Source organism: Ctenocephalides felis, unplaced genomic scaffold, assembly GCF_003426905.1.
Source record: "Ctenocephalides felis isolate EL2017-DRISC unplaced genomic scaffold, ASM342690v1 CF-g0.4_SCAFFOLD_00845, whole genome shotgun sequence".
Classification (NCBI taxonomy): Eukaryota; Metazoa; Arthropoda; class Insecta; order Siphonaptera; family Pulicidae; genus Ctenocephalides; species Ctenocephalides felis.
This window is the reverse complement of record NW_020536999.1, coordinates 83,129,716-83,146,042: the sequence shown is the minus strand read 5'-3', so window position 1 is coordinate 83,146,042 and position 16,327 is coordinate 83,129,716. Positions and strand designations below refer to the sequence as shown.

The 16,327-nt window shown below is 31.1% G+C and overlaps 1 protein-coding gene across 1 annotated transcript; it reads right to left on the bottom strand.

Annotated features, from left to right (window-relative positions):
* Positions 1–327: 327 nt before the first annotated feature.
* LOC113370575 (UPF0428 protein CG16865-like) lies at positions 328–13,798 on the bottom strand. Its single transcript, XM_026611267.1, has 4 exons — positions 13,637–13,798; positions 9,469–9,569; positions 684–980; positions 328–510 (listed from the first exon to the last, which is right to left on the bottom strand). Exons 1-4 carry the CDS (start codon positions 13,755–13,757, stop codon positions 355–357), a joined length of 675 nt encoding a protein of 224 aa, XP_026467052.1. The 5' UTR covers positions 13,758–13,798; the 3' UTR covers positions 328–354.
* Positions 13,799–16,327: the final 2,529 nt, after the last annotated feature.

Here is a 16,327-nt window from a genome sequence, read left to right as displayed (position 1 = left end):
GAAACATTAAATGTGCCAATTTAATTTAAATAGAATCAGTTTCAGATTAGATTAGCACTTTCAAAGACTATTAAGGGACATTTATATGTGGCGTGCATTGCTGTGGGTAAACTATTCATATATTTTATGTTAGATATATTTTTTATGGCAAAACATGGGTCAGCTAGTATATATATATATATATATGTGTGTGTGCATATGTACATATATGTATGTATGTATGAATGATATATATATATATATGGTTAATAAGAACTGGCTTTCACAATATCAATTACCATATAAATTATTTTATTAACTCTTATATACAAACTTACATAACTCCCAACCGAACACATCCATTTATAACTAGTATTAATTCTCCAATAATGTTCCTCTTGGTCTTTTATTATCAATTGTATCACCGGTAGAACTTGTACTTGCTAATGCCCTCTTCACATTACCAGATTTACGTTCTAATTGCTTTTCTATGATTCTTGCATTGTTTGCATAACTGTCTGCTACTTCTCTCTAGAAAAATAATAATATAATATTAAAACTGGAGGAGCATAGCATCGTGCATTAAGGCAAATTTCTGGAACTTCCCGTACCAGAATTAAATATTCAAGTATATAAATAATATACAATATATATGTCTAAATACATATGTGTGTGTTTGCATTTATATCTATTGTCCAACTTACCGCTTCTATTTCATCTTCCTCTTCATCAATTGTAGAAACAGTAACGGAGCTGAATTTTCCCATATTCTTCGTATGTTTAGTGACCATAACTTTCTTCGTAGCAACAGTCTGAGCAGCAATTTGTCTATAAGAATCGTTTCCAACCAGAGAGTCTTGTTTAGCTGTTACTAGGGCCCCATTGACAATAAACGTGATGTTGCTTTGGGGCTCATGCCGATAATAAAGACGCAGACCACAACTTTTGCATTTCAGGCGATGCTGCTTTTCTATTAGACCACCTTCTCGACGAAGGTAAACCTTGAAAAAAAAGGAATAGTCAGTTGTTATATTGTACATATAAAAATGTTACATGTTGGGAAGAAGATAAATCAAAAAAAAATTTAACTTCCCGAAGGAAAAGTTTGTGTTCATCAAAAAATCCGATTCGCTAATTTTATGTTTTCTCGACGTTTCAAGCCATTCTGAATCGAATAAGACCAAATTTGGAAGAAGTATGTGTGTGTGTGTGAACAGATTTTTTGCCGTAAATCGACGTTTTCTCAAAAACGGCTGGACCGATTTAAAAAATGTAAAAAGCATTCGATGTATCTCGATGAGGACTATCGTTTATCAGTTTCGTGCCACGATCGGCCGAGCCGTTTTTTTGTAAATCGCAGGAAAGTGAAAAATTTTTCGTCCACATTTTAGCCCGCAATTCTGAATTGATTATGAAAATTCAAAAACCTTTCGAAAGATATCGAATCGTTGCGAATCGTGCTCTTTCGAATCGTTTTCTGGTAATAAAGTGTTAAAAAAAATTTCGAAGATTTTTATTATTATTTTTTTAACGACAGATACCATAGTCTTCTAGATCATACTAAAATATTACGGCCCTACGACAACTCGTTTAACTTTAAAAATTCGTCAAAGTTTGCAAAAATTGGTTTCGTTTTTTGGCATTTGTTAAAATTAGACCTTTGATCGACGTTTTCTTAAAAACGTCTGAACCGATTTCAGAAATTTAAAAGCCATTTGATGTATCTCAATGAGGACTATTGTTGTCAGTTTTGCGAGACGATCTGCCAAAACGTTTCTTTGAAATTTAAAAAAAGTGTTAAACTTTTCGTCCACATTTAAGCTCAAACTACCTAATCGATTTTAAAAAATCTGTTCGAAAGATATTAGTTGGGAATGATACTGATTAGTTTTAGGTAAAAATCTATCGAGTCGTTTTCTTATAATTAACTGTTGAAAAAAAAAATTTAAGCCGATTTTTATAGAACTTTTTTTGGCGATATATATCCTGGTCTTATAGAAGTTACTGAAATATTAAGGCCTCACGACAAGTAGTTTAATTTTAAAAATTCATCAACGTTCAAAAATATTAGTAGCGTTTTTTAGCGTCTGTCAAAATTATATCTTTCATCGACGTCTTCTCATAAACGCATAAACTGATTAAAAACATTTTAATTTAGAAATCATAATAAGCAACTTGATAAGGACTATAGTTTCTCACTTTTCAGCATCGATCGGCAGAGCAGTATATTTGTAATTGGCAGAAAAGTTAAACATTTTTGTACGTGTTTCAACTCACAACCTTGATTCGATTTTGAAAATTTAACAACCATTCCTAAGATCATAGTTACAAATCTTACTGTTTTTGGTGAAGATCTGCCAGGACGTTTTTTTGTAATTATCTGTTAAAAATATTTCTATTCGACGAATTTCTTGAAAATTTTTTTCATGATATATAATATCATTGTCTTTATAGTCTTTATAGAACATACTAAAAAATATTACGACCATACTTTTAAAAATTATAAGAGTTCAAATAATCAAAAAATCATCTAACTTTGATAATCGTATATCAAAAAAATCATCTAACTTTAATAATAACGTAGCGCAAAACTTACAAACGATAGTCCTCATCGAGATACATCGAATGACTTTTAAATTTTTGAAATCGGCCAGCCGTTTTTGAAGAAACGTCGATTTACGGCAAAAATCTTTTCACATACACGCACACACACATACTTTTTCCAAGTGAAAATCAAGTAAAGAATTATAACATTCTAGATCCTCCCCCCACGAAGTAATGCCTAACGGCAGTTTCCGTGGGGACCAGATGCAAGGGTAAAGAGGAGGTTTTAGTCGGTATTTATATCAAGGCGGTATTGAGTCCGACATACCCATACAGAACACCAGTCTGGGATGCATAAAGGCATTTCCTTCGCTATACAAAAAAAAAACATATTTTTTTCAAATTTGGTCTCATTCGACTCAGAATGGCTTGAAACGTTGAGAAAACATAAAATTAGCGAATCGGATTTTTTTATGAAAACATAAACTTCTCCTTCGGGAAGTTAAAAAACCGCTTAATTTAGGGAATTTAAGACTAGGCAGAACTCGTATTATGAGCATGAGCTGGGGGGCGCCTGCGGCGCTCTTTTGACAGGCGCCCTGGGCGGTCGACCCACCGCGCCCTATCCTAACACCGCTACTGGACAGTCTATAACGTATTCAGACATTCCACAACATAATCAGAGATTTCACAGCGTTTTTCGAAAATTCAAAAAATTTTCAGATGGGCTACATTATTTTCAGAAGGACCACATCATTTTCAAGAGACAGTCCACAACATTTAGTAATAGATTACAAGATTTCCAAATAAACTACAAGATTTCCAAACAGTGTACAACATTGAACTGTAATAACAATTCGAATCATATTTTGTTTAATAATTACAAAACGCGTTGCTAGTTATATGTAGGTTACGCGGACATCGGAAGTGCTTACTGTTGGATTTTGTAAATAGGTTGTAAACAATAAATTAGTATATAAGAGTTAGACAAAAGTTAGACAGGCAGTCAAAACTTGGAGTAAGACTCGGAGTCAAGCTCAGAGTCAAACCTGGAGAGAAGCTTGGAGTCAAGCTTGGAACCAGACATAGTATTCAGTAAAATGTAGTCTTTGCTAATATGATAACCGAAAGGTTATCAATAAATATTAATTGTAAAAATAGTGAATAATAAAAGTATCATTCAAAGTAAGAAGTGTGTTTGCAAATTACTATCAAATCGCTGTTCGTCCTAAAGGCCTATCACACTACCAGTGGACTCTGGAGAGTCCACATCACAAATATAATATTTCAACAACTATTCAACTGTTTACCGCTCGGGTCCAGCCTATCATTACAATTCCTGGTCGTACTGGTGATCCAGAACATACATCCAAAATATCAACCACCAGCCAGGACAATTCATGGTGGCTTAGCGGTTTTTTCCCTCGTAGGCTTGAAGAATTTTCCGACGGAGACATCGAGTTCAAAGCTGCCACAATTCGACAAACCGAACGATCATTCGCAGCACAAACTAAGGGATGGTGGCGCCTACCGAAGAACTTTAGAACGAACACGAGACTACGACTAACTTGGACATAACTATCTCATCGGACTCAAGTAAGCAAATCGAAATTTAATCATATCTCAAGATGGAACCCATTTTTGAAGAAGCTAGAGAAGGTAAAGATAATAGTATAGAAATAAATAAATTTAGAATTCAATTAGCAATTAGCACTATACCCGAATTCAATGGCAATTCAGATGACCTTTATAGATTTTTAAGTACTGTAGACTCAATTTTAGATGATGTAGATTTTAAGACATACAAATTTATATCAAAAATTGTTATTTGTAAATTAAGTGGAACAGCTTTTGATTGCATTAGACGGGCTGATTATCAGTTATGGAATAATATCAAACCTATTCTAATTAAACGTTTTAAAGATAGAAGGTCCATCGCTGAGTTACATCACGAGCTAGCAACAACATCAAGAAAAAATGGGGAATCGATTGAGAAGTTTGCAGAGAAAGTTGAGAGTTTGCTTACGTTAATAAACAACGAATGCTATTTTACACAAAATGAAATAGCGTATCAATCATATTGTGACTTGGCTTTGGCAGTTTTTGTTAAAGGACTACCAATGGACTTGAAAATTATAGTTAAAGCAGCCAAACCGGAAAATTTGAAGGATGCTATGCACATCGCTGCAAAGGAAGATAAATATTTAAACATCAGATCTGATAAAAAATACAATTCGTTTGTCACTTGCAGATACTGCAAGAAAAAGGGACACCATATTAACCAATGTCGAAAACTTACAAATAGGAAAAGAGATGACAAACCTAGAATCTACAATGGTGGAAATGACGATAGAATGGACTACGAAAGTAATAAGGATCTGAAATATACAAAAACATATGATGATACATACAAGGCATTCATTACAACTAAAGAAGAGTCCGAAGAGTCCGAAGAATCCGAAGAACAAGAAGAATACAAAGCAGAAAGTTTGACTCACAACACCAAATTAGAAGAGTTGACGACAATCGCTGCAAATTCATACGAAGAAGAAAGGGATCTATATGTGGCCGAAGATATGGAACAAACCACACGTGCAAATTCATACGAAGAAGAAAATAATCTATATGAGGCAGAAGATATGGAACAATCCATACGAACAAATTCATACGAAGAAGAAAAGAATCTGAACATATATGTGGCACAAGATATGGAACAAACCCAAGATGAGGTTTACGACATGAAAAAAATTAATAATGAACAAGAAGAAACAAGAATTCTTAATGATAAAGGACCAGAATATATGAAAACTATTCCCATTAAAATAAAGAAGAAAAAGAAAAAGAAAAGAAATATTAAAAGAAGAAAAATTAATGATGAAATTATAGAAGAAAATAATCAAGAAATCAGGGAATATAATATTAATATGATAAGAAAAATACCTCCACAACGAAAATTGTCTATAAATGAAAATATAGCCACTATGACAAATATGTTCAACCATAAGAATATGAATTTGAGCACAAAGGAGAAATATGCACACTTACAAAGCCAAAGCAGCAGAAAACTGATATCGTCGCCAACACATGTAAAGAAGAGAAACATTCCCGATTTTATTATATTCAGAACAGCACCAAAATTGTTTAATTATAAATACCGGAAGAAACTGAAAACTCGCCAGGTGTAAACACAGTAATAACAACGCAAGTCATTTGTTTGGTTGACATAAGCGAATTCTCATATTTCAAAGCAACATTTGTTCAATTTTGATTACCTAGCAAATTTTTCAAGTATTAACGATACAACGTAAATTTAAATTTTCATTAATTACTATTTATGATTTAAATTACCAAATGCAAGATTCTTTACGCCACTAATATTTTTTTTTTTTGCAGATTTTAAAGACATTTTTCATAGTATGATTTTCATGCTCTATTGATATAAAAGTTTTTGAAAATAAAAAATTATTTTGCATCATTTATGGTAAGTTGTTCGAAGCATATTTTGTTTTACCGGAATAACATTCCAAATTTCAGTGATGCCTTTACATAATCAGCAACCATCTAAATTGCATTCAACTGCTGATTTTTTTTATATGTATGTTATTAAAGATTTATTCATGTAGAGATAAAAATAAAATTATTATTAGATTTTTTTTTCAGAGCACATTATTTGTAAACATATTCTAACAGTAATGACACTTTTGAGGACAAAAGTTTTTAAGGGCCGAAGGAAGAAGAGATGGAACTCATTTTTTTTTAATTTTTTCTTAATTTTTATAGTTTTCCGAGGACGAAAAACTTTTGAAGAGGGAGGTTGAACTGTAATAACAATTCGAATCATATTTTGTTTAATAATTACAAAACGCGTTGCTAGTTATATGTAGGTTACGCGGACATCGGAAGTGCTTACTGTTGGATTTTGTAAATAGGTTGTAAACAATAAATTAGTATATAAGAGTTAGACAAAAGTTAGACAGGCAGTCAAAACTTGGAGTAAGACTCGGAGTCAAGCTCAGAGTCAAACCTGGAGAGAAGCTTGGAGTCAAGCTTGGAACCAGACATAGTATTCAGTAAAATGTAGTCTTTGCTAATATGATAACCGAAAGGTTATCAATAAATATTAATTGTAAAAATAGTGAATAATAAAAGTATCATTCAAAGTAAGAAGTGTGTTTGCAAATTACTATCAAATCGCTGTTCGTCCTAAAGGCCTATCACACTACCAGTGGACTCTGGAGAGTCCACATCACAAATATAATATTTCAACAACTATTCAACTGTTTACCGCTCGGGTCCAGCCTATCATTACAATTCCTGGTCGTACTGGTGATCCAGAACATACATCCAAAATATCAACCACCAGCCAGGACAATTCAACATTCTCAGACAGTCTATAACAGTGGTTCACAACGTGGGGCGCACGCTCCACTGGGGGGCAGTTTGAAAATTTTGGTGATTTTAATGTAATGTAGTATAGTATCGGTAAAACATTTAACAAAAAAAAATGCTTCTTAGATTTAGAATAATAAGGTGTCCCGGTTTGGCCGCGACGGTTTTAGTTTTCAACCTTGCTTTCCTAGTGCCGGAGTTATGTTTTTTCAGCCGGGTTGACTTGATTTTTTCTCATTACATTATAATATTACAACTACCCATTATAATCTAAAAATGATATATGCAATAAACTTTATATAAATCTAACAACAACATTATGAAAGAGAATATTGCGAGATGCAATAATTATTTGGGTTCCAGTAGCCCTTCACTAATTATTTCTATATTCCAATTTACGAAAATTACCAAAAAATAGGTAAATCAATTATCTGACTGCTTGGCATAAATGCTTTAAGGTCAGTGACAAGACTCGACTTGAAATATGCACAAGGAAAGTGATATTGTATTCTAAAGTTAATTGCGAAGCTTTATGAGAACAGAGTTTTATACAAGGCTTTAAAAGCAGAAAAATTGTAAATATGATGTGAGTTTTTTACACACTGTTAGTAACTATGGCTAAAGATGCAATTAATTTAAAATAAACTAATTTTTATTGTATCCTTAAATAGTACAAGGTTGACACTAGGTGCGGCTTTTACTCTTATTGTTAGATTGCTTCAAACGATTCTTTAGGTTTGTTGAGGTTGAGGTAGTAATGTATAGTGAGAAATTTAGCTTTAACTTTTTGATCGGTTATGTAGAGTGTTTGTTGAAAGATGGATTATCGAAACAAATATTTTAGTCATCAAATTTTGAATTTTTATTTCTGCAAATGGTAAAACGATCATCGCAAAGAATAGGTGCTGCTTATAGCGTCGAAGCCTTAAAAAACAGCTATGTTAAAATTGGTTTTGAAAATGTCATTCTGGTAATTTTCCACTCAATGCTGCTCTGATTGTCCAGTTAAAGTTTTGGACAAACTAATTAAAGCAATAATCGATTGGGCTAATAGAAACAATTTGGCTATGTTTAAAAATTATTGGGGGTTGGTGAAAATTTTTCTCCACATCCACCAAATGTTCCTGACCATAAACCATGTGATTTAAAACCTTTGAATTTAAAAAAAAATCATGGTGGTGTCAAATTGTGCCTAATTTAGTTTTTGTTAATAAAAACTAGAAGTTTTATAAACTTATAAATAAGGGAGGATAATGATGCTTCTTAGAAAATAACAAAAGGCCATCGATCAAAATGGTATACATAACAAAGTTATTTAATTCCACGCAAAAATTGTCTTTGATTTTCTAACTAAAATGCGCACCTATTTAGTTGCCAACGATAACTATCAATTTCTAGAAAAATATGCGCACTTACTTAGTTGCCAATCTGAAAACTAAAAAAGATTTAACAAAAAATATATAAAATTAAGATATAATTCCGTTCTGAGTTAAGAAAATGTCAAGTAGATTCGTTAAGAAATGGCTTTATGAAGAAACTGAAACCAAATGCCCAAATGTAATCATATGTACAAAAATTTGCTATAATTTATTGAAAAAAAGAAAAAGCTTAGATTAGAACCTAATGTAAAATCTTTGTTTTAGCTTAAGTATTGCATTAAATAAATTTTGAAAAAAAACAGTAATAAAATTAGTTTGAAATTTCCGTATGTTGGCTTTTTCCGAAATTTTACTTATGATGTTTAATAACAATTTAATATCAATTTCATCTTAAAATTTATCATTCACATTTTTTCTGGGGAAAAAAAATGTATGGGGGGGGGGCATAACGTTTTTATAGACCTCAAGGTGGGGCGGAGCCCAAAATAGGCTGGGAATCACTGGTCTATAACGTTTTCAGACACTTCACAGCATTTACCGACAACTCAAAATATTTTCAAAGGAGGTACATCATTTTCAGGCGGTCCGCAACATTTTCAGATGGACTACATCAATTTCAGATGGTCCACAACATATTCAGATGGTCCACAATATTTTCAGAGAGTCTACAAGATTTCCAAATAGACTACAAGATTTGCAAGATTTACAGTCTACAAAGTACGCTATCTTATGTTTGTTTCTTCGTAGTGAAACTGTGAAAATGTTAATCTATTTCTGTGCGATCAGGCACATTTCATATACAAACAAGCAAGAAAGAACATAATATTCGATGATGCAGTTATCATAAGATTCTTCCTTACTTGTTTATATGTAAAATACGCCTGATCGAACAGCAAATAGATTATAATTAATAGACAGGCATAAAATAGCATTGCCATGACAACGCTTTGCTATAAGGCAGAATTTTTTTCACAAAACTACTACAAGTATACAATAGATACAACACTATGAATAAATTGTGAAAGAGATTATTAATTCAAATTCTGCATATTAACTCGACTTGTACATCATAAAGACAGACAGAACTCCATTAGAACAATTACATCGATAAAACCATTTCTAATATTTAAAATTAAAATTCGAATTTAAATAATAAAAGATCAAAAATTCAACTCACTGTTTCATCTATGTCAGATGTAACTTTATGTGCATGCTTGCCCCCATCGATAACTCGAGCACCATCCTTTTTGCGTAAAGGAAGTTTGTCAATGGAACAATCTGTAAATAAAAAAAAAAAACGAATTATAATATCATATAAGTATATATAAAATATATTACATGTTAAGTTTTTTTATAATTATTTTGATGTATGTGAAACAAAACCTTTAAGGCAATACATCAAATAACTACTACTACTACTAAGAACTAGTGGGGCGCATGGCATCGTGCCTTATGGCAAATTGCTGGAACTTCCCGTACCAATTTTTTTTTTAAGAATTAACATTTTTGAAAAAAATTTACTGTGAAAAATTAGATTTTTGAGAAACTATAAATTTTTGACAAAAATTTACTTTTTTTTAGAAAAAGACTTTTTGAAAAAAAAATATATTTTGAAATATTTTGGAAATACTAAATTTTTTCAAAGCAATCGTACTGCTTTAACTGCATAGAGAAGAAATATCGAAGTGCGTAAGCGCCTCGTCGCCGTCTAACGGATAAACATTGGTACGGAACCCATAGAAATGTAAACAAAATTTATACTTATTGTTAAAATCTCTATAAAATATCTGATAATTTGATATGCATTTGTCTAATAATCATTTTTGACCGCCAAATGGCATTTTTTTTTACATTTTTTACTAGATCTCCAAAACCGCTAGACCTATCTTCATAAAAATTTGATCAAATCTTCATCTTGTTAATACAAGTAAAATGTTTTTTGAATTATACCAATCGGACGCTCCGTTCTCTTAAAAACTGAGTTACCGTTTTTGGCCCTTTTTGCCCCATATCTTCGGAACGGCTAGACCTGCCTTTGACAAAAAATAATCAGCACGTCTCCTTATCAATACGAATCACATATACATCAATTTTCTCTAAGGTATGCCAACATATTCAGAAACCTTTGAAACGTAAAGATATATAAAAAATTTCATTTTCGATTTTTTTGCGATTACTATGACTTACCCTACGGAAAGTTAATTATAAATAAATCAATTTATCATCTCCAGAATATTAAGAATCGTCATTTCATTTCGAATCAAATTTCAAAAAAAAAAATAGTTGCCAAATTTACACAAAATTGAAAAAGTGCTCCCGCATAGTCACAGTCTAAACGCATTTGCAAATAATTCTTGCGCTTAGCCTGGGTGATTTTTTGAATTTTTAATCCAAAATTACAAAAAAGAATTTTTGAAAAAAAAATTAGAAACAAAAAAATTTTTTTTTCTAAAATTAATTATTTTGTTGAAACAAGCAGAAAGTTCTTTGAATCATTTAAATCGGACGCCTAGTTCTATCAAAAACTGCCATTTTTTTAACATTTAGCTCTGTATCTCCGAAACCGCTGGGCCTACCTTTGCCAAAAACTAATCAGCACATCTCCCTATCAATAAGAATCAAATGTTTTTTAAACCATTCAAATCGGTTGATCCGTTCTCTCAAAAACTCGCTTTCTATTTTCTGCACTCGTTGCCCCATATCTCCGTAACGGCTGGACCTGCCTTTGCCAAAAACTAATCAGCACATTTCCCTATCAATAGGAATCGAATGTTTTTTAAACCATTCAAATCGGTTGATCCGTGCGCCCGAAAACGTGGATGAAAAAAAGCGGACATACAAAACACACACACACACACATCCATTTTTTCTGAGGTATGCCAAAATGTTCAGAAACCTTCAAAAGGTCGAGAAATGCAAAAATTTTCATTTTCAATTTTCGGCCCATTACTATAACTATCCTACGGGAAGTTAAAAAATCTAAGAAACTATGCATGTACCTATATAAGGAAGTGTTAATTTCTTAATAAACGTTGACTTTCGTTGATATCTATGTATGTATTTGTTATTTTAATAAATACACTACTTTATTCTTCATACATTCTATTATTTAAATATTCGATTATAGAAATGCCTATTGACAATAATTAGTCCGGCTAATCGAGGTTCTACTGTATAATAATAAGCCATTTGAACATGACGATTCCTACTGGTTTAATGACTCTGCTAGAAGATAAGTATGGGCAGAATGTACCATGTCCGAAGATGCTTATAGGACTCATTCGATTACAACCAACTAGTGCCGATAGAAGGACCACATATAATCTATATACAGATAGCTATTTTTTATTTGGGTAAATTTATGTGTCAATAATATGTAAGAGTCCAAAACGACTTTTAGTGTTTATTTTAAATCCTCAAATAACTCTCCTGAAGGAAAATACAAAAATAATTTTAAATGTATGTATAAGTACATACACAAAATGAAATTTAACCGAATTAAAACAAGTGCAACAATAGACATAAATCAAGATATACATGAACACTACACTAGACAACACAACAATTTTCACATTGAACACAATAGAAAAAAGAATTTGAGAGAAAATGTCATATGGAGTGCTAGCAAAATATATAACAAATTGCCAAACGATATTAAGATGACCAATGATGATGATAAATTTAAAAGAAAAATAAAGAAATACCATAAGGAAATTGAAGACAAAGAAGACTGAAGAGTTATATATAAATATATTTTAATTATACAGTAGAATCCGATTAGTATGACGCCGGATATATTGACAACCGCTTATTATGATGTAATTGCACTAGGATGTTTGGTTTCCATATAAAATTCCTTAAAAAACAGGTGTCTAGTCGGATATATTGACATCGCATACATTGACATGTCGCTTATAATGACCCATTTTTGCAAAAAATTATGTCCAATTATAATGACCGACATAATTTTACATGATGTGGCCAAGTCTACAAAAGCAATTGCTATGTCTTTTGTGCACAATAGCACTAGGGACTGTTTTTACAATAAAATTATGTAAAAAAAATCAATCAAAAATTACTGATTACTTACATTAAAAAATCATTTTAATGTATTTGTATGTTTATGAATAGGGTAGACCAATTATTAATGGTCCACTATAAATATCTTGTAAACAAATAAAATTAGATTTTTTTTTAACAAAAATATTTGATAGTAGAGGGCAAAAAATGTATAAATTCATAATCAGCCATCACCTTTATTCCTATGACTTTGCTATCAGAAGATAAGCAGCACATGAGTGGGATAAAAAGGACCAGCAGAACCTTTACTTTAGCAAAGGTGTAAGCAATAAAATAGTAAAGTTTTAAAAAAAGCGATTTTTCAAAAGAGATTAATTAAATATATTATTATTTCAGCTTGTCTGATGAATATTTCTGATCAATAGCAGATCAATGTAATATACTGTGCTATCTTTGTAACAGATGTACCCACAAGATTACCACATGTACGTAACAAATGTACCCACAGAATTAATATTTTGTATTGGTTCAATAATGTAGCGTAAAATCTCTTTAAAATTTAATAGAAGAAATTGCATCTGTTTGCCCCGTGGTTGCCCCACTTTACCCCATATGTGTGGTAAAATGGATCAGATACCAAATTTAAAAAAATAGTGAAAAAAATAATATTTATATAATTAGGAATCATGTGAATTTTTTTCTATACATAGTTCGATAGATGCTTTTTTGATGTGTGTTATGTGTTGCAAGGTTGTTCATTGGGTTTAGACATTATAATTACTGAAAGTCAAATTGGACCTTAGTGCCCCACCCTATGTCAATTTTATTTTATATTAAATTTTAATATGTGTCATTTTTATTTTTAATTAAAATGTATGTAGGCTCTTCTTTTAAATTACTGAAACATGTAACATATTTACATATTAAAATAGTTTTTCTTCAGTACGTGACAACCTGCTAGTATGACGAGATTTCGGTGTCCCCTCGATGTCATACTAAGCGGATTCTACTGTATATAGATATTATATTAATGAAATAGTCAAATGAAATGTATATATTATATGAAAACTGTTTTTCATAATCTCTCATATCAGGCACCTCTGCCTGACTGAGATATGAAAATAATGTATATATATATATATATATATATATATATATAAATAAATAAAAAAAAGTAGGGTTATGTTGTAAGATGTATATATAAGTAAACATATACATGTGTTGAGTATTTATATATACATTTAATTCATATTTAGTATTGATTGTCTTTTCATAATTAAATTTGTTTTATCTAATAAGCTATTATTTCCCTTTACATTATTTACCTAAAATCAATGTCATTTGCCCGCACAAACAATAATATAAATGCAATGGTTTTGTTTCACTATATTCCTCTTGATCTTTTGTGTCAATACAAGATATACTTCTGGAAATTACTTTCGGCATTTTAAATAACTAATCTAACGAAAAATAAATAAAAAGAAGTAACTATTTTATTTGACTTGTTTACGAATGATGAGGTTAGAGAATGAAAATATGACAGATTGCAAAACGCGTGTGAAGTTAGCAGTAGTTGCTGATATAAAACTTGATATTTAAATTGGCGGGATTTTTGAAAATTATTTTGTTTTTTTTTTGTATCTTAGGCCTAATAATAAGCTAAAAGTATATAATTGAGTTATATTATTCCAGTAACAACATATTTAATTTAAAAATACTTGGTTTCAATTTCAATTCAAAATTTTGTCATAAAATTTTATTAACTTAACATTTAATTGTAATTCAACATCGATTGCCATGAACATAAATAAACTAGTGGTGTATGGCATCGTGCCTTAAGGCAAATTGCGGAAACTTCCTGTACCGTAACGAAATGTTCGAGGAATATATAAATATAAATGTTTTCAGATGGATTATTATAAATTCTGTAATATCGTCTGGTATTTAAAAGAATTACATGAACTGAATTACAATGTTAAAATTATTTACATAAAGTATATAAGTGAGCTTTAGAACTTTAACCAGAATTAAAATTGAAATCTGAATTATTTTCGGAAAAAAATGAAATAAAAGTTTTTTTTCCTAAAGCAATTGTTTTGTCAACACAAGCAGAATGTTTTTTGAATCATTCGAATCGGATGCTTATATCTCTCAAAAACTGCCATTTTTTGTACATTTAGCTTTGTATCTTTCAAATGGCTGGACCTGCCTTTGCCAAAAACTAATAACCACTTCTCTCAATCTTTACAAATGAAATATTTTTAACTTCCCTTAGGGTAAGTTATAGTAATCGCAAAAAATCGAAAATGAAAATTTTTATATATCTTTATGTTTCAGAGGTTTCTGAATATTTTGGCATACCTTAGAAATAATGGACGTATGTGTGTGTGTATGTGTGTGTGCGTGTATGTATGTGTGTTCGGATACAAATTTTCGTTGACGATTTCGGGAACATGGATGAAGCAATTTGAATAATTCAAAAAACATTCGATTCGTATTGATAAGGAGACGTGCTGATTAGTGTTTGGCGGAGGCAGGTCTAGCCGTTCCAAAGATATGGGGCAAAAAGTGCCAAAACTGTTACCTCAGTTTTCAAGAGAACGAAGCGTCCGATTTTAATAATTCAAAAAACATTTTACTTGTATTGACAAGATGCATAATTGTTCAAATTTTCATAGGAGCAGGTCTAGCGGTTTCGGAGATCTAACGAAAAAAGTAAAAAAAATGCCATTTGGCGGTCAAAAATGATCATTAGACATATGCACATCAAATTATCAGATATTTTATAGAGATTTTAACAATAAGTATAAATTTTGTTTACATTCCTATGGGTTCCGTACAATGTTTATCCGTTAGACAGCGACGCGGCGCTTACGCGCTTTATATTTTGTCTCTATGCAGTTAAAGCAGTACGATTGCTTTGAAAAAAAGTTCAGATTTTCCAAAATATGTCAAAATAAAGAAAACATTTTTTTCAAAAAAAAAAATTAATTTTTTTTTTTTTTAAAAAGTAATTTTTTGTTCAATTTATAGTTTCTCAAAAATCTTATTTTTTCAAAAATGTTAATCGCTTTTAAAAAAATAATAATTTTTGGTACGGAAAGTTCCAGCAATTTGCCTTAAGGCAAGATGCCTTAAGACAGAATTCCACTTACAGCTAGTTGAAATTGACTTCGAAATGAAATAACGAATGTTAATGATGTTCTGGAGATAAATTGATTTATGATTTACATTTGATTTGCTCAGATATAACAAGATAGGAAAAATAATGAAAGTTACAGTATTTTAAATAATATATTTAAAAACGTTTAATATTCCTCGAATATTTCATTACGGTACGGGAAGTTCCAGCAATTTGCCTTAAGGTACGATGCCATACACCACTAGTTTAGATTAACAAATCGGATGCTGCGTTCTCTCAAAAACTCGATTTCTATTTTCTGCAATCTTTGCACCGTATCTCCAAAACGGATGGACCAGCCTTTGCCAAAAACTACTTTATTTAAACGATCAGACACATTTGCACAAATGATTTCAAACAGAACTTATAATTTTTATAATATTCAGTAGAAATACACATGCGGTCGAAGCTAATGAAGTTACACTTCTATTTACTTCTCTACAGTTATCTGCTCGCGCAGATAACACAATATTGACGGTCTATTGAGTCTCTACCTTTAATGGGTCAAGGAGACTACAAAAAATAGAAACTACAATAACAATAGCAATGTTGTTAATTAAATTATAAATTGTCACAGAAGCACTTTATATATATAAGATCTGAGCTGTACCACGCGGCGCGAGTTACCCAATTTCTTACTCACATTCAAAGTGTAACTGGATTAAGATAGAGAAAAAGCGATTAGTTTTGTAAGTATGCTTATATAAAGGTACAATATTATAAAATATTATTGAAAACTGATATCGAAAAATTCAAGCAATATGCTTTACATACACCTAGTTGAAAATACTATAATAAATAGTGTCAAGTTTTTAATTTACCAAAGAAGTTTATA

Coding starts and splice junctions, on each gene's coding strand:
- LOC113370575 (XM_026611267.1), bottom strand. CDS start 13,757: ATGCCGAAAGTAATTTCCAGAAGTATATCTTGTATTGACACAAAAGAT. Junction 9,570..13,636: donor GCAAATGACATTGATTTTAG/GTAAATAATGTA, acceptor TTTTATTTACAG/ATTGTTCCATTGACAAACTT. Junction 511..683: donor AGGAAGATGAAATAGAAGCG/GTAAGTTGGACA, acceptor TTATTTTTCTAG/AGAGAAGTAGCAGACAGTTA.